Source organism: Sander lucioperca, chromosome 4, assembly GCF_008315115.2.
Source record: "Sander lucioperca isolate FBNREF2018 chromosome 4, SLUC_FBN_1.2, whole genome shotgun sequence".
Lineage (NCBI taxonomy): Eukaryota > Metazoa > Chordata > Actinopteri > Perciformes > Percidae > Sander > Sander lucioperca.
This window is the reverse complement of record NC_050176.1, coordinates 40,672,761-40,694,897: the sequence shown is the minus strand read 5'-3', so window position 1 is coordinate 40,694,897 and position 22,137 is coordinate 40,672,761. Positions and strand designations below refer to the sequence as shown.

Sequence of the window (22,137 nt, the reverse complement as noted above, 5' to 3'; positions counted from 1 at the left end):
GAGGAAGGTGACAGACATCCGGCCGAAAAGAGTGAAATCTGGCGGAATATCTGGCAGCACTGGAACCCAGGAATGGCCACCAACTCTACCGCAGCTTCTGAGACACTTCTGGTCCTGGCTGCTGCATGTCACCAGTTGATTGTTGATTGGCTATTACTTTTATAGGAATTTCTGGGTCTCAAAGTTGGCAAATCTGCCAAATTCTGCTTTGAGTGTCTCGTAATTACAGTTTGAAAAAGTTTCCTGTCTTTTATTACTCTTTATTTGCCGTTCCCCTTCAACTTAAAAAAAGTCATCAAAACGTGTAATATTTGGTTGAACAAAACAATTCTGTCTACACATAAATAAAATCATGAAAATGTCATTATTTTTCTATCCATCTTTGTATATGAATAAAAAAAAGAACCATTGGTTTGTTTTGTGACTGTGTGTAAAGTTGAAATACTGTATTCCACTGTAGTTGAACTAGTGGCTTTTATTTTGGTATTTGGCGTCTGAACTGTAGGGTTTTATTTTGAAAGGAAGCTGCTCTTAAATGATAAACGTCACTTGACAGAAACCCAAACAGTAGAAACGTCAGCGGCAGTAGACTGTTTAGAGAGTCTTTGGGCGTAGTTTTCCGGTCTTTAATGTGGACTAAAACGGGTCTAAATGTGCTGAAAGCTCAGAGAAGCTCGAGTTGAAGAGGTAACTAAGTAGTTTAAGTAATGAATATCTTGGTAAAGATTGTGGGTGGGAGAGAGAGTGAAACAGAGTGAGGGAGGGAGAGAGAGAGTGTAGAATAATAGCATTAAATACTGACAGTTAATCTTAAAGCTGCATGTGTCAGATAAGAATGTCAGTTTAAGGGTGTTGTGCTCATTGCTAAAGAGCTGTGTGCAGTCATTAGCACATATAATAAAGAATAAGCCTTATATGGTAGAAAGAAGCATTATGAACCAGACAGTTGGTAGAAAAACAGGACATGTGTAAGAGGAAGCTGTGCAACACAGGCGGCCTGAACCCTGGCGGAGATAACAGTCTGCTTAGAGACAGAGGACACCGCCCTGCAGAGAAGGGACAAGAAGGAAGGGACAGCTCACAACTGGACAGAGACTTGAGGTCCGACTACCTGTGTCTGAAGTTAGGGATACTTTGTGTCTATTGTGAACCCACAATTGTGATCTGTAAACTTCTATGCTAGACTTTAATCTATCAACTCAGATTGATTCTTGAGTTTTGGTATTCATAAGTCCTATAAAAGAATACGCAGGAATTGGCCTTCGGGCCTGTGCCTTTTTGATGGAAATTCCCTTCAGGAGAGTGTGAAACAGAGAGCGAGAGAGAGAGAGAAAGACAGAGAGAGAGGGAGAGTGAAACAGAGAGAGAGAGAGGGAGAGGGAGGGAGAGAGACAGAGAGACAGAGAGAAATAGAAAGACAGAGAGAGAGAGAGAGAGAAAGAGGGAGAGTGAAACAGATAGAGAGAGGGAGAGGGAGGGAGGGAGAGAGAGAGAGAGAGGGAAGGAGGGAGGGAGAGAGAGCGAGAGAGAGAGGGCGAGAGAGAGGGAGAGATAGAGAGAGAGAAACCAGGTTAACATCTGTTTTCTTTCTGTCTCTCTAACTTTCACATCTCAGATTATTTTCTCTAGACCAAAAGGTCAAAGTGTGTTTTTAATGCTGGATGTTGTGTTATCTTCTGTAATGACTGGAGTTATCTGACTGGTTGTGCCTCCTGTTCTAGTTTGACTCAGTCAGTCTGCTCTCCAGCTCTGTGGAGATGGTGTGGGTAAAGGGCTCCATCTAGTGGACTGATAGCACAACTATAGCTCATCTGTGCTTTCTCTGCCTCACACGTTGGAACCATGGTTACAGCTGCTGATCCATGGCTGATTAAATGTCACATTGTTATGTTTTTGTATTTTCATCCAAAGTGCTACAAAAAATATCCCCAAAACCTTTTTGTAAGGGCTGCACAATAGGAGGGAAATATGTGAATACTTTGTTAGTATTCTGCTAAAATACAACATATTATTTGTTGAATAACATGTTCCAGATGTGTTTATCATTAAAGTTATCATAATGATAAAAAAACAACAGTGATATATTGTGCAGCCAAAGTTGTAATTGTGTTTTAAGTTTTAAGTGAATGATGTTGGCTGTGGTTGGGTTCTTGTTGTGGTGTCTTCACTGTAAACTAGCTCACAATCCACATGGTCCACTCCTTTTAGAACAGACAAAAACACTCTTTTATTTTCATACAAATGGGAACAAACAACTTGAGACATGTGACTGACCATTAGGGGTGGCACGGTTCATGAAAAAACATCTGAACCGTTCGGTTGGCTTGTCTCGGTTCGGAGCGTGTGTGCGTCGCACGGTTCGTCAGTACACTGCTAATGGTCACTAACCACTTACTGCTGTAGTGCCCACTTTCAACACCAACTTGAGCGTGTAATACGTCTCCATTACAGCAGGCGGCGCTAATCTGTATTGTCGACCAAAAAATGAAAACCGGCAGCTGATTGGACGAATGCGTCACGTGGGTCTGGTTTCTATGGAAATTCAAAGAGACTGTCATGGTGTCTTGTTCACAATACAAACTCATAATTTACTAAAATAGTTCACCGAAACGTGTTTCTGAAAACATTTAGGCCATGCAGTTGCTGAATCTGTCTGTTTTTTTGATCGACAAAGATACACATTTTCGTCAGATTTTGAGAAGCGGTGAGCCGAGCCGACTGCTCCTCAAGTGGAGTGCAGTGGTGTGTGCAGGTCACGTCACGTGTAGAGAGCAGTGGAGAGTCTGGTGTGTGGGAACATTTTGGATTTCATGTTACCTATGATGACAACGGAAATCTAATAATAGATAGAACTGCCACTGTGTGCAAGCATTGTGCAACATGCATTCCTGTGTCCAGTGGCGTAACCAACTTACACTGTGTTTCATGTGGATGAATCATGTTGTTTTCGTAAGAATGAGCCCTTCATATCTACATAGGGAGCAGGTCTTCTTTACGAAGTCTGCCATGAGGGAAGACCACCGTAGGTTTTTCTACTTGCTTGGAAAATGGAGGTGTGCGGGGTATTCAGTTGGTTGCAATCTGCAAACTCACCACTAGATCCTACACACTGGACCCACAGAGCAACAGCAGGAGCTCTAACTGGCCAGACTGAACATAAATCCCACCAACACAGCTCCAGTGTCGACCAATCAGAACTGCTGTTGCTGCTCTGAGACATTTGTGTTACGGTTTTACTTCAGTTTGACAGAACTGTCTGATTTTAGCAGGAAACCATGATGAAGAAAGAGGACCTTTTCAACACTCTGCAGGATTTAAAAGAAGATGAATTTGAGCTATTCAAATGGTTTCTGCAGCAGCAAGACATCTTGGAAGGCTACCAAAGCATCAAAGTGTCCAAGTTGGAGAACGCAGAAAGGCAGGACACGGTGGATGTGATGGTTAAAACCTTTCATCTTCATGGAGCTCTGAAGGTGACCAAGAAGGTTTTAGAGAAGATCAACAGGAATGATCTAGTGCAGAGTCTGCCAGACACCAGCTCAGGACTAGAAGGTCAGTCAATCTTTTTAATAGCTAATGTGAAAGTGTTGACATATGAAAGCATCAAACATGTATTTTAGACGAAAGAGATGAGCAGATATGCAGTAGTTACTCGTCCCCGTTTGCTCAGCGCTGTTAAAGTGTATGTACAGGACACAGGAAGTTTATACCCGGAAGATATTGGAAAAAAACACTGTGGTGCTGCTCCAAACAGCTCTATTGTAGTCCAGCCTTTACTTCCGTGACAAACATGCGTCACTTTGTAACACATGTTATAATGCTCACTTAGCTGCTAGCGTGGCACGCCCCCATACTCTGCTTCTGACTGGCTAGTAGTCCTTACCTAGGCACTGTCAGGGCATGTCTTCATACTCTGCTTCTGACTGAATAATAGTCATTACCTAGGTACTGTCAGGGCACACTCTCATACTCTGCTTCTGACTGGCTAGTAGTCATTATCTAGGTACTGTCAGGGCACGCCCTTATACTCTGCTTCTGACTGGCTAGTAGTCCTTACCTAGGTACTGTCAGGGCATGCCCTCATACTCTGCTTTTGACTGGCTAGTAGTCCTTACCTAGTTACTGTCAGGGCACGCCCTCATACTCGGCTTCTGACTGGCTAGTAGTCCTTACCTAGCTACTGTCAGGGCACGCCCTCATACTCTGCTTCTGACTGGCTAGTAGTCCTTACCTAGGTACTGTCAGGGCATGCCCTCATACTCTGCTTCTGACTGGCTAGTAGTCCTTACCTAGCTACTGTCAGGGCACGCCCTCATACTCTGCTTCTGACTGGCTAGTAGTCCTTATCTAGGTACCATCAGGGCCCTCATACTCTGCTTCTGACTGGCTAGTAGTCCTTACCTAGCTACTGTCAGGGCACGTCCTCATACTCTGCTTCTGACTGGCTAGTAGTCCTTACCTAGGTACTGTCAGGGCATGCCCTCATATTCTGCTTCTGACTGGCTAGTAGTCCTTACCTAGCTACTGTCAGGGCACGCCCTCATACTCTGCTTCTGACTGGCTAGTAGTCCTTACCTAGCTACTGTCAGGGCACGTCCTCATACTCTGCTTCTGACTGGCTAGTAGTCCTTACCTAGGTACCATCAGGGCCCTCATACTCTGCTTCTGACTGGCTAGTAGTCCTTACCTAGGTACCATCAGGGCACGCCCTCATACTCTGCTTCTGACTGGCTACTAGTCTTTACCTAGGTACTGAATAATGAATATGTTAAGGAAATGAATAAATTAAATTAAGGATTATTTATTAATTAATTCATTAATTCATTACATTTATATAGCGCTTTATCATAGACACTCAAAGTGCTTCAGGGTGGGAGGACTACTTTCTAACACCACCATTATGTTTACCTATTTACATGCTTCACAAAATGCCTTCAATTATTTTGTATTTCTCAAGAACTGTTGCATGTTTGTGTTTCAGTCACATCTCCTGACAGAATAGATGAGATGAAAGCAGTTTCTCCCAAAACCGAAGGTATTGTGTGTGTATCTGCTAATTAAACATAACTACACTGAAGTACTACTGACAGAGTGAGTCTGAGAGGGAGGTGTGTTGGTTCAATCAAATAAAAACTGGATGGTAATAATAATTACATTATTTCTGTTTCAGTGGATGCCAGTGGTGTTGAAGAAACTAAAGGTACAGTAGCAAAAGATTATTAAAGTGGGATTTTGCTTTGTCGTGTGTGTGTGTGTGTGTGTGTGTGTGTGTGTGTGTGTGTGTGTGTAAGAATTTTGTCCAAAAGTCGTATGTGTAAAGCATTTGAAATGACACAAAATCACCTGATTTTATTTTGAAGTGAAAGGGGGTTTCTACTGCATCCAAATACAATCGGTACAAATTGGGAAAAACAAAGCTATTTGGAGTAGGTTGCTGTCAGCACACAAACATGGCACTCAGTGTAAAGCTAACAGAGGATCAGTCGTAAACTGTGTGTTGGATAGAGACGAGCATCTCATCATAACGGCTTCCTCAAGTTCATCTCGACATCATCGGGTCCCACTTCTCTTGCGGCACTGCTCCAGCAGCTGGGTGTATTTGCCTCTTTTAATCTTGTTAGATTCCTTGATGCATTCTTCCCAAAGGACTATAGGTTCTAAAATAATTACAAATGCTTTGAGGCTTCGGAGAGCAGCACCATGTCTTGCATTCCCAGTCCTGCCAAGTTGAGAGCAGAACGGAGGGGGATGTCTTAAAGCTGTTTCTTCCCACTAGCTTTAATGAAAGGTGAATGGTTTGACTGAGGGCATGCGGGTGACTTGACTTTCCCATGGATTCACATGAATCAACAACTTGATGCAGTGGGTCTCTGCCCTCCAGAGCTTGTATCACCTTCCGCTCCACTGCTTGCTTCCATCTTGCCCAGGCTCCCTGCTGCTGTATTCCAACCATCCAAGTGGCATCGACTAATGCTCTAACCTCCCCTTGGATCATGGCCCTCCTATGTTTCCCCTTTGCCTTGTTGTAGCATGTTTTTTGTGCTACTACCAAGGCTGGCCTTTCCATGTGTCTCTTGTCCACCAGTGAGATGTGTCTCAACTGAGCCTCTGTTGCCTTTCACTTCTGACCTGTTCTGACCTGGATGTCGGCCTGGGAGATTTTAGCGTTGCTTGACTCCTGGTATTGCAGGATCTCCCTTGTACGAGTCACCCTGAACTTTTCATTTAGGCTACTAATAAGGGAGCTTCAGGATGTTGTTCATTTCGTACAGGGCGGTGTTGCTTACGCTTTGGGGAAGACCCAACAACCTTCTTGGGAACCTGCTCACTCTTCTCTGGAAGCCCTCAAGCGCACACTCTACTGGGTAGGCTAGAGGTTGCCCCACGCTTCCAGCTCTTGATTGGTCGCTCGCTCAGAGAGGATCACTGAAATTGTACATCCAGTGATCATCCCATTATCAAGCCTCATCCACTTTGTTCTTGTTCTGTTGTTGTTTGTTGTTGTAGTCCAGTATAAGGTCTCAGGACTTGCCTGGGCCGTGGTGCCAGTTAAGAGCCACCTCAACAAGCTTGTTGGTTATCTAGCCATAGTCGTTTGTGAGGTCCAACCACAGCAACACCAGGTCCCCCTTGTTCTGTCTGGCTTTGTGTATCAGCTGTGTGACCACACCTGTGTTCTCCAGACATCATGGTACCTTTGGGATCTTACTTTCTGCATTGTGGTGTCGATGTACGCATTCCTTATAGGAGGAAACCTATCAGGTGCCTTGACACAATTCTGAACTGGTCGAAGTTCTTTGAATTCTCCTCCTTCGGATCCACACCCCTTCAGTACACCCCCAGCAACCTTGCCCCTCCTCCAGATGACATTTAGGATCATCCAGAGCCTGTGGAGTAGCCCTAGGCAGTTATGGTTGTAGGGGGACATTTCTTGTACACTCTTTAGGGTACCCTACTCGGTCCTGGGGCTAGTGTCTTTTTGACCACCTCCTGAATCTGCTTCAAGATGGGCTGCTTTGCCCACAGTTGGTGATGGTGGATTATTCAAAGACTTGAATTGACCAAGATCTTTCTCCCTTTTGCATCACTAAAGGTGTCTCTGAGGTAGCTGTCAATCTCAGATTTGGAAGAGGTGAGCTGTCCACTGCGTTGTCCGCTGCAAATGTCAGTCCGCATAGTGGCCCTCTCCTTCCTCTCCCTGTAATACCACTCAGCTCTTGTCAAGGTAGTGAATATTTTGTGAAGGATGTGGTGCAGCTCCCAGAAAGGGCTCCTCTCCTCTTCACTCGCTTCCTTTAACTGTCACCTCAGGCTCTTCAGCTCCTTCCTGAGCTGGAGGAACGTGCTTATTCTCTTGCTCATGAGTGTGGGATAGTGTTAATTTTGTCACCTATTTTTAATTTAGTCTTAGTCTTGTGCCAAATGTCCTTGTTAGTTTTAGTCATATTTAGTCATTCACGTATCTTTTTTGTTAGTCAAGTTTTAGTCGACTAAAAGTCTCGTCATTTTAGTCTCGTTATAGTCAAAAGAGAACTCAAGGTATCTTAGTCAAGTTTTAGTTGACTAAAAGTCTTGTCATTTTAGTCTAGTTTTAGTCAAAAGAGAACTCAATATATCTTAGTCAAGTTTTAGTCAAAACATTTTAGTCTTTTTTTAAATAAATTATTTCGGAGATTATTTCTGATAACCATTTCAGTCAAATAGTTATATAAAAATAAATTATATGTTATATAAATATCGAGCCTCTTTCTTATTTCACCAGTAAATTCCTGTTAAACGACAAAAACAACCACTGCATGGGAAAAGGATATTTTATAATAATTTTGAATGCAGCACGAAGCTGGCGAGGCGTATTTCTAGTGAACGCAACATATGTGTTGTTTTTCAGACAATGGCAGCTACAGACTGTCGTACGTCTCGGTGTTGGAATCCTACACAGTGAAATACAGACACACTTTTACACCGTTTAGCTGTCAGCATTTTAACCGTGTTTACTCCAGCTGCTAGCTAATGGTAGGCTAACATTACCTGCTGCCAAGTGTAGTATTAATAGCGTCCCGTGCAGCGATGTTTCAGTTGACTCTAACGTCCGTTAATGAGCATCAGAGAGAAGCGCAGCTGAATATTCTCTCTCATGATGAAAGAGTAGAGGCGTTTGTAGACGAAAATGGAGAGAGATTTTATCTTAGCTTTAATTTTATGCAAAACATTTTAGTCTCATCTTTTTTCTTCAACAATAATGAACTGGCCTTTACCAACTGCCACTTTGCTCGTTTGAAAGCCATGATGTCTCTCTCTTTCTCATGGGCGAGCCAAATTCTCTGGGTGGGCAAAGCAGAGAAAGGGGAGGTAACCTTGCTCCTTATGATCTCATAAGGAGGAGATTCCAGATTGGCCCATCTGAGCTTTCATTTTCTCAAAGACAGAGCAGGATACCCAGGGCTCGGTTTACATCTATCACCATTTCTAGCCACTGGAGGACCATAGGTAGGCTGGTGGAACTCATATTAATGTTAAAAAAAACTCATAAAGTGAAATCTTCATGCCATGGGACCTTTAAGTTTATTTGACTCATTTAGCGGCTGGCTCTTTCTCGTAACGTTACTTAAGTCAACTTAAGTCAAATTGTTAAGCAGGTGCACCTGCTTGAATATACATTGGAAGTTACTCATCAGCAGGTTCCAAGCAGCTGATGAATGAGCTACTGATGGTGAATCAATGTAAGCATCACATCAATGCTCTGCCCAACATAACACAGAGACATTGCTGACTGTATAAAATATGTTTGGTTGACCATAATGACATTTTAGATGGCTCCATTTTGTGTTATTTAAAAGGAAAGATCTTTGAGTTGTTTGTATTCTCAGGAAGCCAATTCTATAGTAAAAGAGTATTTGTGTACTGATTCTGCATCTGTAGACAAACATCATAATACTTTATATTTTTGTTTTCAACAAAGACGGGATTGTTCCAGTACCAAAGCCACCACGACACATCTCATATTACCAACAAAAGCTTCAGCCAAACCTCCAGAATGAGTTTTTGTGTGCACAAGAGGGGTGGGCACAGAATAAGGATGCACGACTTCTGGATGATATCTACACACCTCTGTACATCAAAGCTACTGGTGACGTACACATCAACACACAGCATGAGGTCAGGCAGATTAAGACAGTGAAGCCAGCAGATACAGAGACAACAATTGCACCTTGTGACATGTTCAAACACCCCTGTGTAAAAAACAGACCTATAAGAACAGTACTGACAAATGGAATCGCAGGAATTGGAAAAACATTTCTTGTGCACAAGTTTGTGTTGGACTGGGCTGAGGGAAGAGCCAATCAAGATGTGCATCTCATTTTCCCCTTCACCTTCCGCGAGCTGAATTTAAAGAAGGGGGAAAAGTGGTGTTTGGCAGAGCTCATTCATGAATGTATCTGGGAGACCAGCGACATCAAGGAAGAAGCTCTCAATCACATATTTACAGCTCTGCAGTCATCAGGAAACACCAACTTTGACAAGAGTGAATTCAAACTTCTGTTTGTTTTGGATGGACTGGATGAGAGCCGCCTTGATCTGGACTGCTCCACCAATAAAAACCAGACAGTTAAAATTGATGTGACAGCGCCGACCACAGTGGACAAGCTGCTGACAAACCTCATCAAGAAGAAACTGCTTCCCTCTGCTCGCATCTGGATAACCACACGACCTGCAGCAGCCAATCAGATCCATTCTGATTTTGTAGACATCATGACAGAGGTCAGAGGGTTCACTGATCCACAGAAGGAAGAATACTTTAGAAAGAGATTCACAGATCAGAAGCAGGCCACCAGAATCATGTCCCACATCAAGACATCACAAAGCCTCCACATCATGTGCCACATCCCAGTCTTCTGCTGGATCACTGCTACAGTTCTGGAGGAGGTGATGAAAACCAGAGAGGGGGGAGAGCTGCCCAAGACCCTGACTGAGATGTATGCAGAATTCCTGAAGTTTCAGATTCATCAGACAAAAGAGAAGTATGACCCAGAAGAATGCATTCAGTACATTGAGTCATTAGCAAAACTGGCTTACCATCAGTTGGAAAAGAGCAACCTGATCTTCTACAAGAAAGATCTAGAAGAGAGTGGCGTTGATGTCAATGGAGCCTCGGTGTGCTCAGGAGTGTTCACAGAGATCTTCAAAGAGCAACGTGGGAGGAAGAATGATAAAAAAAAGATCTTTAGCTTCATCCATCTGAGTGTTCAGGAGTTTCTGGCTGCTTTTCATGTAGAGAGCGCAGTCATTAACAGAAAGAAGAATGTGATGTTTGGGAAAAGTTTGCGTGAACAAGCGCGACTGGTTTTCAGCAAAAAATATATGCTGTCTAATGTCCACAGGTTTGCTATTGACAAGGCCTTACAGAGTCCAAACGGCCACCTGGACTTGTTCCTTCGCTTCCTCATGGGTCTTTCCCTGCAGACCAATCAGGGTCTCCTCAAAGACCTGCTGGCTCAGACAGGAAATAGCTCACAGACCAATCAGGATACAGTCGAGTACATCAAGATGAAGATCAGTGAGAATCTGTCTCCAGAGAGAATCATCAATCTGTTCCACTGTCTGAATGAACTGAATGATCATTCTCTAGTGGAGGAGATCCAACAGTATCTGAGTTCAGGAAGTCTCTCCACAGATAAACTGTCTCCTGCTCAGTGGTCAGCTCTGGTCTTCATCTTACTGTCATCAGGAAACGATCTGGACGTGTTTGACCTGAAGAAATACTCTGCTTCAGAGGAGGCTCTTCTGAGGCTGCTGCCAGTGGTCAAAGCCTCCAAAAAAGCTCTGTAAGTTTACCGATAAGTGAAGATACTAACTGTATCAGATGTGTAGGGTTCTTCTGAACGAGTGAATGTTTTAGGCAACTGATAGTCAATATTTCGTCAACAAATTGATTAGTTAATCAATTGAAACACCTGCAAATTGTTTCTTCAGTTTCATTGTACCTCCACAGATTAATGCAGCCAAATGAAGAAAAAAAGATCTGCCACTTTGTAGTTCATATGAGGCTGAATGTAATTAGTGTGAATGATTGGGATCCAACAGATGTGACTATATTTTTTGAAATTTCCTTTAATAGTTTTCTGACTCAACACAAGACATACATTTGTTGTGTTTGAATCATTAACTCAGTCTGGACAACCATAGAAATGTGATGTGTTGTAGATGTGTAAGTCATTTCAAAAACAGATCAGAAGTAAAGCTGCTTTCTACTGCACTAAAGAGTCCACACTGTAAACTGGAGACTCTCAGGTCAGGAATAATACAGCTATGAAGGGTGATCCATTATATTGCATTTTATTTAGCTGATGGTTTTATCCAAAGTGAATTACAGTGACTGTCAAGTGCAGTCAACCATGTAGGTAAAATTAAGAAGAGCAAGAATCACATAGAAGTACATAGCTTCAAATAAGATAAAATACAACATGTAAGTGCAATTTATTTTCCAAAACCATCATCTTCTTAGGTGTAGTTGAAAGAGATGTGTTTTTAGCCTGCGGTGGAGGATGTGTAGACTTTCAGCTTTCCTGATGACAAGGAGGAGCTTGTTCCACCATTTAGGAGGCAGGACAGCAAAAAGTCTGGATGTTGTTGAGTGACTATAGGTGTCCCTCGTAGTGAGGGAGCAGCAAGCATATTGGCCATTTACAAGAGCCTGAACCAGAACCTGAGGGTCAGAAAAGGCCGTATCCATCTGAGGTTGTGCAGCATGTATCTACATGATCATGATGTTGCAGCAATGTTGGCAGTGAGGGAGAGTTGGCCGTTGAGTCTCACACCCATGTTCCTAGCAGTCCTGGTGGGGACTACCACAGAGTTGTCGATCTGGGTGGAAGAGCCCTTCCCTGGAAGTCAAGCAGCTCAGTCTAGTCAAGGCTGAGTTTCAAGTGGTGTGTGGACATTCAATGAGATATGTCAATCAGACAGGCAGAGATACTTGCTGGTACTTGTATTTCAGACTGGGGAAAAGAGAGAATTAGTCAGGTGTCATCTGCATAGTTGTGGTAGAAAAAAGCCATGTGAGTGAAAAACAGAACAGAGAGGGAGTTGGTGTACAGAGAGAAGAGGAGGGTGCCCAGGACAGAACCTTGAATGATCCCCTTGTGAGTGGACAAGGTTCTGACATAGATTCTCTCAAAGTTACCCGGTAGGTGCGGTCTTTGAGGTAAGATGTGAGCAGAGTGTGCAGAAACGGAGACAAAGATCCTGAAGGGTGAAAATGAGGTTCTGGTGGTTCATTGTTTCAAATGCAGCAGAAAGGTCCAGAAGGACAACCACAGAGTGGAGAGAGGCTGATCTAGCAGTTTCAAGCTGCTCAGTGACAGAAATGAGGGCAGTTTTAGTTGAGTGGCCTGCCTTGAAACAAAAATTGTTGGGATCAAGAAGGTTGTTCTGGTGAAGATAAAAAGAGAGTTGGTTGGAGAGAGCACGTTTGAGTGTTTTGGAGAAAACGGAATAAGAGACACAGGTCTGTTGTTGTCAACTTCAAACAGGTTGAGTGTGGCTTTCCTTTGGAGAGGGGTCACTCTTGCTTCTTTGAGAGAGTCCAGGAAACAGCCGGTTGACTAGGTGGTGATAATAAGATGAGTGAGAAAAGGATGACCCAAATCTTTCACAAGGTGTTTCTTTACCTGGTAGCTACCTAAATATAAGTGTAAGTCATATCAAATACAGATTAACATGTTTGCACTTATGTTCTGTTCATATTTTTAGGCTGAGTAGCTGTAACCTGTCAGAGAGAAGCTGTGAAGCGCTGTCCTCAGTTCTCAGCTCAGAGTCCTCTAGTCTGAGAGAGCTGGACCTGAGTAACAATAACCTAAAAGATTCAGAAGTGAAGCTGCTTTTTACTGGAGTGAAGAGTCCACACTGTAAACTGGAGACTCTCAGGTCAGGAATAATGAACCTGTAAAGGGTGAACCAGATCTGTCACACAGTGTCTTCAGTTAACCACTTTATTTTATGATAATAGTAATGCTTACCTAAACATAAGCATAATTAATATCAAATACAGATAGATTTCTTTTTTTTTTTACACGTGTTCTGTATTTTTAGGCTAAGCGACTGTAATCTGTCAGAGAGAAGCTGTGAAGATCTGTCCTCAGTTCTCAGCTCTGAGTCCTCCTGTCTGAGAGAGCTGGACCTGAGTAACAACAACCTGAAGGATTCAGGAGGGAAGCTCCTTTCTGCTGGACTTGAAAGTCCACACTGTAAACTGGAGACTCTCAGGTCAGGAATAATAAACCTGTAAAGGGGGACCCAGATCTGTTACACAGTGTTTTAATCTTTCTTTATACAGTTAACCACTTTATTTTATGAAAGTAGCTGCTATCTAAATATAAGTGTAAGTAATATAAAATACAGATAGAAATGTTTTTACATATGTTCTGTACATATTTTAGGCTGAGCAGCTGTAACCTGTCAGAGAGAAGCTGTGAAGATCTGTCCTCAGTTCTCAGCTCCGAGTCCTCTAGTCTGAGAGAGCTGGACCTGAGTAACAATGACCTGAAGGATTCAGGAGGGAAGCTGCTTCCTACTGGAGTGAAGAGTCCACACTGTAAACTGGAGACTCTCAGGTCAGGAACAATAAATCTGTAAAGGGGGAACCAGATCTGTCACACAGTGTTTTCATTTTTCTTTAGACAGTTAACCACTTTATTTTATGAAAGTTGCTGCTATCTAAATATAAGTGTAAGTAATATCAAATACAGATAGAAATGTTTTTACATATGTTCTGTACATATTTTAGGCTGAGCGGCTGTAACCTGTCAGAGAGAAGCTGTAAAGAGCTATCCTCAGTTCTCAGCTTAGAGTCCTCTAGTCTGAGAGAGCTGGTCCTGAGTAACAATGACCTGAAGGATTCAGGAGTGAAGCTGCTCTCTGCTGGACTGGAGAGTCAACACTGTAAACTGGAGACTCTCAGGTCAGGTTTCAGCTTCTGTTAAATAAATAACCATTTAAATGTTGCTTGATATACAAGTTAATGTATGTTAAAAAAAAAAGATACCCAACATGTTTCAGCCAATTGTTTAGTTTTCACGGCCCACAACTTCCATGTTTTGATTCAGTCTGACCACTCTCATCAGCACCTTCTTCAGCAGCAACATGCAGCTATTTCCATCCAACAAGCTCTGATAAACCCACTGTACACTGCCTTCCCAGCAGCTGACAGCAGACAGACACAGTTAGACACTAGCTGGTAAAGTTCAACATCTAGCAGCTTAAGAGCCAAATATTTTTCTTAAATGTTTATGGAGACTTAGACCACTTTTTTAACCTCAGAACTCTGTATGATACTCTCTCTACTACTCTATCATTCCGAGTGCTCTGCTGTCTACCAGCCGTAATAGATAAAGCTTTAGGGCTATACCAACTTGAATCAAATGACTTTGTCGGGTTCTATGCCAACTTTTAAATCCAATATTTCCACAGACTCTTCCGCTTTATTTTGCTCTTTTGTTGGACTGGCTTTGGGCCACTGCAGAAGTTTGCCAGTTGAGTGAGAGGTCAAATATAAATTAATGCAGATTTAAGACAAATTACTTTGTGTCAAATTCTGGTGGCATTTGACTGTTTAGCAACAATATATTTCAAAGAAGTGGACTGATGAGACAATTTAACATTTAGCTAAAATTAGGAAATTTACACTGAAGAAGAAAGACATGGTGAAAATGAATTAATTATTATTATTGTAAATTCAAGTCATTTTCTCTGTGTATGTGTGTGTGTGTATTTGTGTGTCCAGTTTGTCAGGCTGTCTGATCACAGAGGAAGGCTGTACTTCTCTGGTCTCAGCTCTGAGCTCCAACCCCTCCCGTCTGAGAGTGCTGGACCTGAGCTACAATCATCCAGGAGACTCGGGAGTGAAGTTGCTTTCAGCTAGAATGGAGGATCCACATTGGAGACTGGACACTCTAAGGTATGAACAGACAGCAGCGCTCACTGTTGGTTCACAGAGTGTACCAGCAGCCCTGGTGATAACAGTGAAGACAGTAACTGATGTGCTGAGAATCTTGTTGCCGCTGAGACTCAACTCCTATTAATAAGTTACATCCTTATTGGAGCACTTTGATTCGATTATATTGATGTTCAGAGTTAATCGTTGACCTTAGAAACCTGAGATGTTTGATTAATGCTTAATGCAAATGCTTGCTCTTGGGGGAATTACTGGAATTGTTGGGTCTTTGTAAATTATAGTGTGGTCTAGACCTACTCTATCTGTAAAGTGTCCTGAGAGAACTCTTGTTACGATTTGATACTATAAATAAAATTGAATTGAATTGATATATTTTAAAGATGAGAGATGAGGAAGCTTCTGAAGGTTCATTCTGACTTTGTTTCTTCCTCCAGGCTGGATCATTGTGGAGAGGAGAGGCTGAAACCTGGTCTGAGGAAGTGTGAGCTTTCACTTTGATTTATAAAAACAAGGCACATCTTACAGTAGGATCAGTATTGTGTTTTATTTTGTTTCGATTGCTAACAAGCATCCGTTAAAACAGAACTCACATTGTCAAATCTATTCACACAGAGAAACAGAAGTCACAAACTGTGGATCATTTTTCATTGCTTTAACACAAAATGCTAGCCTGGATGCCAGCCGAACTTACATTTGAACATTTGAGGTCTGGATGTTCGTTGTGGACTTGATCCGTTGTGGAGCAACTATGCTCAAACCAGAGCTGTTTGGACCAATCAAATTGTCAGGGCGGGCTTTATACGATGATGGACAGATGATCAACAGTAACGTAAGCAACCACGTCACCAAAGAGTGCTTGGGTTGAATTTGTTTACAACAAAGATTTGTTGCCATCACATCTGTTACAGAAGATATTGACAGTGCATTCATTTTAAAATCCTCAACTGGCCCATCTCAGCTCGACTCAAACAAGCTGATGGTGTCACTGCGACTCAGCTGTTCAAGTCTGCCCCAAAGCACGGTAACGTTATATGGTCGTGCGAGTGACTGAAGAGAGAAAGCGCCCAGTGGCGTTAGAACGAAGCCGTGGATCAGAGAAATAAAACGTGTTTTCGCCAATTATTTTCTAGAAATGCAACTGTAGCAAGCATCTCACTACCACTAATGTCATCCACATTCATATTTACACGAAACACATAATATATCCAGCTACAAAAAAGTCTAAAAGTTAGGACGGAAGTGCAAAGAGGTTGCTATGGAGATGATACACCGTCTCGTCTCGTCTCATTGGTGATGAGTCCGTTGACAGTTGAGTTGAGTTCCGTTGCTCTGATTGGTTGTAGGTCTATCCGTTGCTCTGATTGGTTGTAGGTCTATCCAATTGAGTGCAGAGGCATTTTCTTTCCTGGTTCGGTTGAAACACGCCCCATAATCACAGCCCAGTGGAGCAGAATCAGACTCATATTCTGACTAGAATCTGAGTATGACCATGTCAGGCTAACAAAATGCAGTCAATAATCACATTTTCCAAAATCCCTGAACTCTTCTCATGCAGAATCCACCACAAGCAGAACACTTTCTGCAGCACACTGTTCAAATGCTAAAACACTTGAAATTATTTAATATTGAATATGAATAGATAAATAACTAAATTAATATTTCCTTGTTAAGTGTATGACATAATTCATGTTTGTGAGATTGCATGAGATCTTCAGAGAGCTCACAGAAATGGAGGAACTGACAGTAATTGAACTGAGCTCTTGGATTCTCTTTATTTCTTTATTTACTTTTCATTTACAGCATAAGTTGATTTGTTATTGAATGTATGGTTATGTTATGTGTTAACTGTGTTTAATGTTCACATTCAATTTGGTATAAGTATTAGTAATATTAGTGGGATTTGTGATGAAGAGGAAAAATTAAAAGGGAATAAAATAGGATTTATAAGAGACAAAATAAGAAGAACAAATTAACATAATGGGTGTCTAACTAATAATAATAAACTAAAAGAGCATTCAAATCTGAAATAAACTAGGAAATGTATTTATATTAGATATTTACCTAGAAATAAACCTAAAAAGAAAAGAGAACAGGTGAGTTAGAGGTGAAACGAATGTTTGAAATTATTATTGCATAATGATATCTGGTTTAACTTGTATATTGTTGTTATTCTGTGTTGAATGTTATTTTAAGAATAAGACAAACTAGCTAGAAAAAGAAGATAACTGAAAGATGAAAGTATACTGTACGTTTCAGAGTGTGGTACGTACAAGCAGCGAGTACAGAGCGGTAGCTGTGTGGAGCTACACTGCGGTGCCTAAAGTTATAATGTAAAGTTTATCGAGTGGCCATATTACGTGTCTTAAAATCAGTAACACGGTTACATTTGGGTTTTCCGTGTACTTTGATAGTGCAAGAAACGGAACGAGCTCCAGCGAACCAACGTGAGTGTTGGCATTAGCTTTTAACTGGGCTGCATGGCAATGCACAGACAGACTGGCTACACAGATGAAGACGGCTGGAAGAGCATTCAAGTGTGAGTCTAGTGCTGGAGTTTATATCGTCTAGATCGCTAGAAATAAATATATATAACGGCTGTTACGTCAGCTGTAGCCTGCTATCCCCAGTGTTTAGTTTGAGTTAACGTTATGTTAGACTACCATCGACGGTTACGATTTTATGGCTTATTCTCGAATTGTCAATGGAAAAATTGCATTGTATTTTTACTTCCGGAAACCGCTGTTGAGCTCTATTTGTCGGCTTCTTGAGCCGTGCGTTGCCATGGCGACACATCGGTTTGAATTATGTTTTTATATTTTTTATTTGCTCTCACGATCGCTTCACACTGCCAGGGTTGCAACTGAAATAATAGGCTAAAGCAACGACAGTTTATTGAAAGCACAAGTGTAATTATGGTCAGATCTAGTGCCTGACTGATGGGGAAGTGATATTGAGTTGTGATTTACGCTTTTACAGCATCGGCTATTTTTGCCAGCTTTCCTTCCTGTTTTAAGAAGCAGCGACTGTATTGCGTTTTGTCTGTAAAACCGTGTCTGTGTTCTTCATATTTATGTAGAATTATAGTTTGCTCTTCTTATGTAAAATATGTGGCTCTACTGATAGATACCGGTCGTTAACGCACCGGTGCCGTGTTAACGCACCGGTGCCGTGTTAACACCGAGTTTTGGTACCCAACCCGAATCATGATGTTATTTCCGAATACTTTTTGACCGTTTATTGCAATTAAAAAATGGCCCAATGTTTACTTCAAGTCGCTCTGGAAGTGGCAGACATCAGACGTAAAGTTTCCTTCCTGGAGAAGGCAGTAAACATTACTCTGCCAGATGATATAGTTAACCCAGACATGACGCCGTTTAATTTCCCGATGTATCTGTGACTTCAACACCAGGTACAAAGCAACAGAGGTTATTTTGGCCATATGATGACAGAAAGAAATGTTGTTGGTGCCTACAGCTGTACACCAGAGGGTACGCGAGTAGTGTGATTAAACACAAATGATCCAAATATGATTCCCATATTCATTTGTGTTCGCCGTTGTACGACGTGAAATATTTTAATTTGCCTTGGTGTGAACACGGTATAACACTTTTTTATGGACACCCTGCAGCCAATCAGAATTGAGTATTCACCCAGACAATGTTATACATTGTTATGGCGACTCATTTTCTTATGCCTTTTGGAGGAGGATTGTGACTCGTTTGTGAGAAAAAGCACTCGTGGAAATCCACAAATAAAGCAACGTCAAAAATAAGATAAAATAAGTTCTCCGTGGTTGACTTTTCTACAGAAACTTAAACTAAGAGTTTTCATATAATAACTGATCACTATGCGGTCACTCATCTGTGTCAGTCCTCCTCTCTACTCTCTCTGAGAACTCCCCAAGCCGTCACCTGATTATACCTGAGAATGACCTCATGAGGAGGAGGAGCCCAGGTTACTATTCTCAAGATTGAGAACAACAGTTACTTCTCCAAATTTAAAGTCAATGTCTCATAAACTCAAAATAAATAGAAAACTAAATGAAATACAAATCATCTTTTTGTATTGTGAATTAATGAATACATATGAATTAACTTATTATGGCTCTAACACATATTGAAATATACAGGAGAGTGATAACACCAAAGCCTGTTTTGTTTTAACTTTTATTTTATTTTATTTTTGTGTGAATAACAACTGTTTTTGTTTTTACATAGAGACATTTAAAAACAGAAGGAAGTTTAATTTAAAGCTTGTGTATCTGCATTCTATTCTCGTCTGAAAGATAATCCAAAGAGATGTTTCATTGTGAAGTTTTGATCTAATTAACAGTCTGTTAATAAAGCAACGAATCAACCATCAGGTGTGTTAGATGATAAACTGCTGCTGTGTTGTGTCTCGTTCTCTCCGTCAGATTCCTGTGAACTCACACTGGACACGAACACAGTGAACAGATACCTGAAACTGTCTGACAACAGGAAGGTGACACTAGCGGCGGAGCAGCAGCAATATCCTGATCATCCAGAGAGGTTTGACCCCTGGTGGCAGCTGCTGTGTAGAGATGGTCTGACTGGTCGCTGTTACTGGGAGGTTGAGAGGAGAAGAGATGTTCTTATATCAGTGAGTTACAGAGGAATCAGGAGGAAAGGAAACAGAGATGAGTGTGTGTTTGGATGTAATGATCAGTCCTGGAGTCTGTCCTGCTCTGATGGTCATGGTTACTATGTCTGTCACAATAACAGAAGAACAGACCTCCCTCTCTCCTCCTCTGTCTCTGAGAGAGTAGGAGTGTATGTGGACTGTCCTGCTGGCTCTCTGTCCTTCTACACAGTCTCCTCTGACTCACTGATCCACCTCCACACCTTCAACACCACATTCACTGAACCTCTTTACCCTGGGTTTGGGTTATGGTTTAGGTTACCTGGTTCAGTGTCTCTGTGTTCTCTGTAGGATGGAGTGTCTCCTCCTGTGCACAGAAACACTCACACTGCTGACCAACACACACAATCTCTTTGTAAATCAAACTCAAAATTACAAGAGAACAATACATTAAAGGAGTCACTAATATATACGCTTTATAATAACCAGTCCCTACAGGATGTCGCAATGTCGCGATCGCAAACACTTCACGCAAATTCAACCAATCACCATGAATTTGGTGCGACTCGCAATTTTGACCAAAAGAAACATTGTCCTGAAATATAAAGTGATCATTTCTCTGCTGTTTGTTCACAGCGTATGAATATGTTAAAGGGAAGTTCCACCCTAACATAACATTATTACTGTATATTAGTCTGATCATCTGTATTCTATTCAAATCATATTAAAATCAAACATTTACAAAAAAAAACAACGTGATTCTGTTTTTCTATGAAAATAAGACAAATCTTTAATTTCAGTGTTTGAGGAACTTCAGGGTTGGAGAATAGACTTGGTAACAAAATGTTTTAGCTTTGGTTATAAGAAACATCTCTAGGATGTGCTGGGATGCATCATCAGTGATGTTCCTAGGGTCTTTGGGGGTTTTGGGTCTTTCAACATCAAACCCCAGGTGACCCACCTGGGGTTGATCAGGTCCAGTAGCACCAATCCATGGGCTTGGCTTCTCTATCCAAAGCCACCTGGTGGCTTTCTCTGCGGCTTGAGTTAAGGCTATTTTATGCTTCTGCATCAACTCCACGCCGTAGCTACGCCGTAGCTACGCCATAGCTACGCTGTAGCTCCTACGGCGTCATGACCCTTTCGGAGTTCTGCGTCGGGGTTGCTTTGCATCGCGGTGCATTTCACCGCCATAACGCTAGGGGGTGATAAGTCTAATGGTATCTGCGAGGGGTCTGCCAGCCAGTTTATGTTATGTTAGCAAGCTAACTTTAGCACAACTGCCCACAAATTACTGCTTGCTGGAGAAGTGCTAATTTCAAAATGTTACTGACATATAAACACTCTACAAACAGATAACCCCGTCATTGTAACCAAAATATGTCTGAGTTTATTTGCAGAGCTGATGTCTAAACTAGAATGTTGCTACTCCCCACAGTAGGCTGCTGGAAACACCCACTATCAACACACAGAACCAGCTGACCAATCACAGTCCTTGAAACACCGACTATCAACACACAGGACCAGTTGACCAATCACAGTCCTTGAAACACAGACTATCAACACACAGGACCAGTTGACCAATCACAGTCCTTGAAACACCGACTATCAACACACAGGACCAGTTGACCAATCGCAGGCCTTGTGGTCTGCGTCACCTCGACACAAAGTTAAACATTTTTGGAGGTGCACGTTGAGCTACGGCAGTGGGCTCGGAGGGGGGTTCACGGCGACGCAGAGGGGTCTGCGGGGGAACGCTGTCAATTTGACGCAGAAGCATAAATCAGCCTTTATGGTGCGGATGGCCCCCCTCTTCGCAGCTCCAGTTACTCCTATCAGAGCTTTGTACATCAAGTGCCCAGCAAACCCCCGACAGCCTACTTTATAACAATTAAACACGTTATATTAAACATCTACATCAGAAGTATTTAAATTGCTTCATGTGAGCACATTTACTGTAGGCATATTTGTGTACTCTATTTTAATTTATCAAATTAAAGGAAATAAATAATAACCAGGGAATGTCACTTCCAGAGGAGAATCATCTATACAAAGCCGTCTTTCTTTTAGCCCACGCTGGTTCCAGAAAGTCTGCAAATAAAAATGTTTCATGTTCAAACAACCAAACTACCAGATCTACTGTACATCCTGCCTCATCTCTTTCACTTCAACCTTGTTAAAGGTCCAGTGTGTAGCGTGTTTAGTTGTTCATTATCAAAATCTGTGTTGCCCATTCACTTACTTGTCCTTTTTCATGAATATTGACCACCACCATCAATTCCAAGTATTCCTATTGGCTTGAAATTTTACATTTGCGTTTGCATGAATTGGGGGTAGACTATAGACAGTTGAAGAAATGGACCACCAGATCCCGTTGCTCTGGACGGAGACCAGTGAAGGATATTAGAAGCACTTTTCTGGTGATGGCTGAGCGTTAGTGCACAGCTGCAAACTGAGCTTGCCAACGTAGATGTGACGTGAGCAACCTGTCTGAAAGTTGGAAGTCTTCTGGTAGCTGTCCCAAGAGAAATCTCAATCATTCCCAATCTAGCAGAGACGGAGAGCGTAGGTATATGTAAGGAGATAAC

General features: G+C 41.9%; 1 protein-coding gene and 1 pseudogene across 1 annotated transcript; both read left to right on the top strand.

Annotated features, from left to right (window-relative positions):
- The window catches only part of LOC116048142, a 568,688-nt pseudogene extending 563,201 nt beyond the window's left edge, over positions 1-5,487 (top strand).
- LOC116049165 (NACHT, LRR and PYD domains-containing protein 12-like) lies at positions 537-20,235 on the top strand. Its single transcript, XM_036000593.1, has 12 exons — positions 537-687; positions 3,267-3,552; positions 4,982-5,035; positions 5,171-5,200; positions 8,960-10,823; positions 12,751-12,924; positions 13,090-13,263; positions 13,437-13,610; positions 13,784-13,957; positions 14,780-14,953; positions 15,385-15,431; positions 19,365-20,235. The coding sequence occupies exons 2-12, from the start codon at positions 3,276-3,278 to the stop codon at positions 19,898-19,900; spliced, it is 3,678 nt and encodes a 1,225-aa protein (XP_035856486.1). The 5' UTR covers positions 537-687; positions 3,267-3,275; the 3' UTR covers positions 19,901-20,235.
- Positions 20,236-22,137: the final 1,902 nt, after the last annotated feature.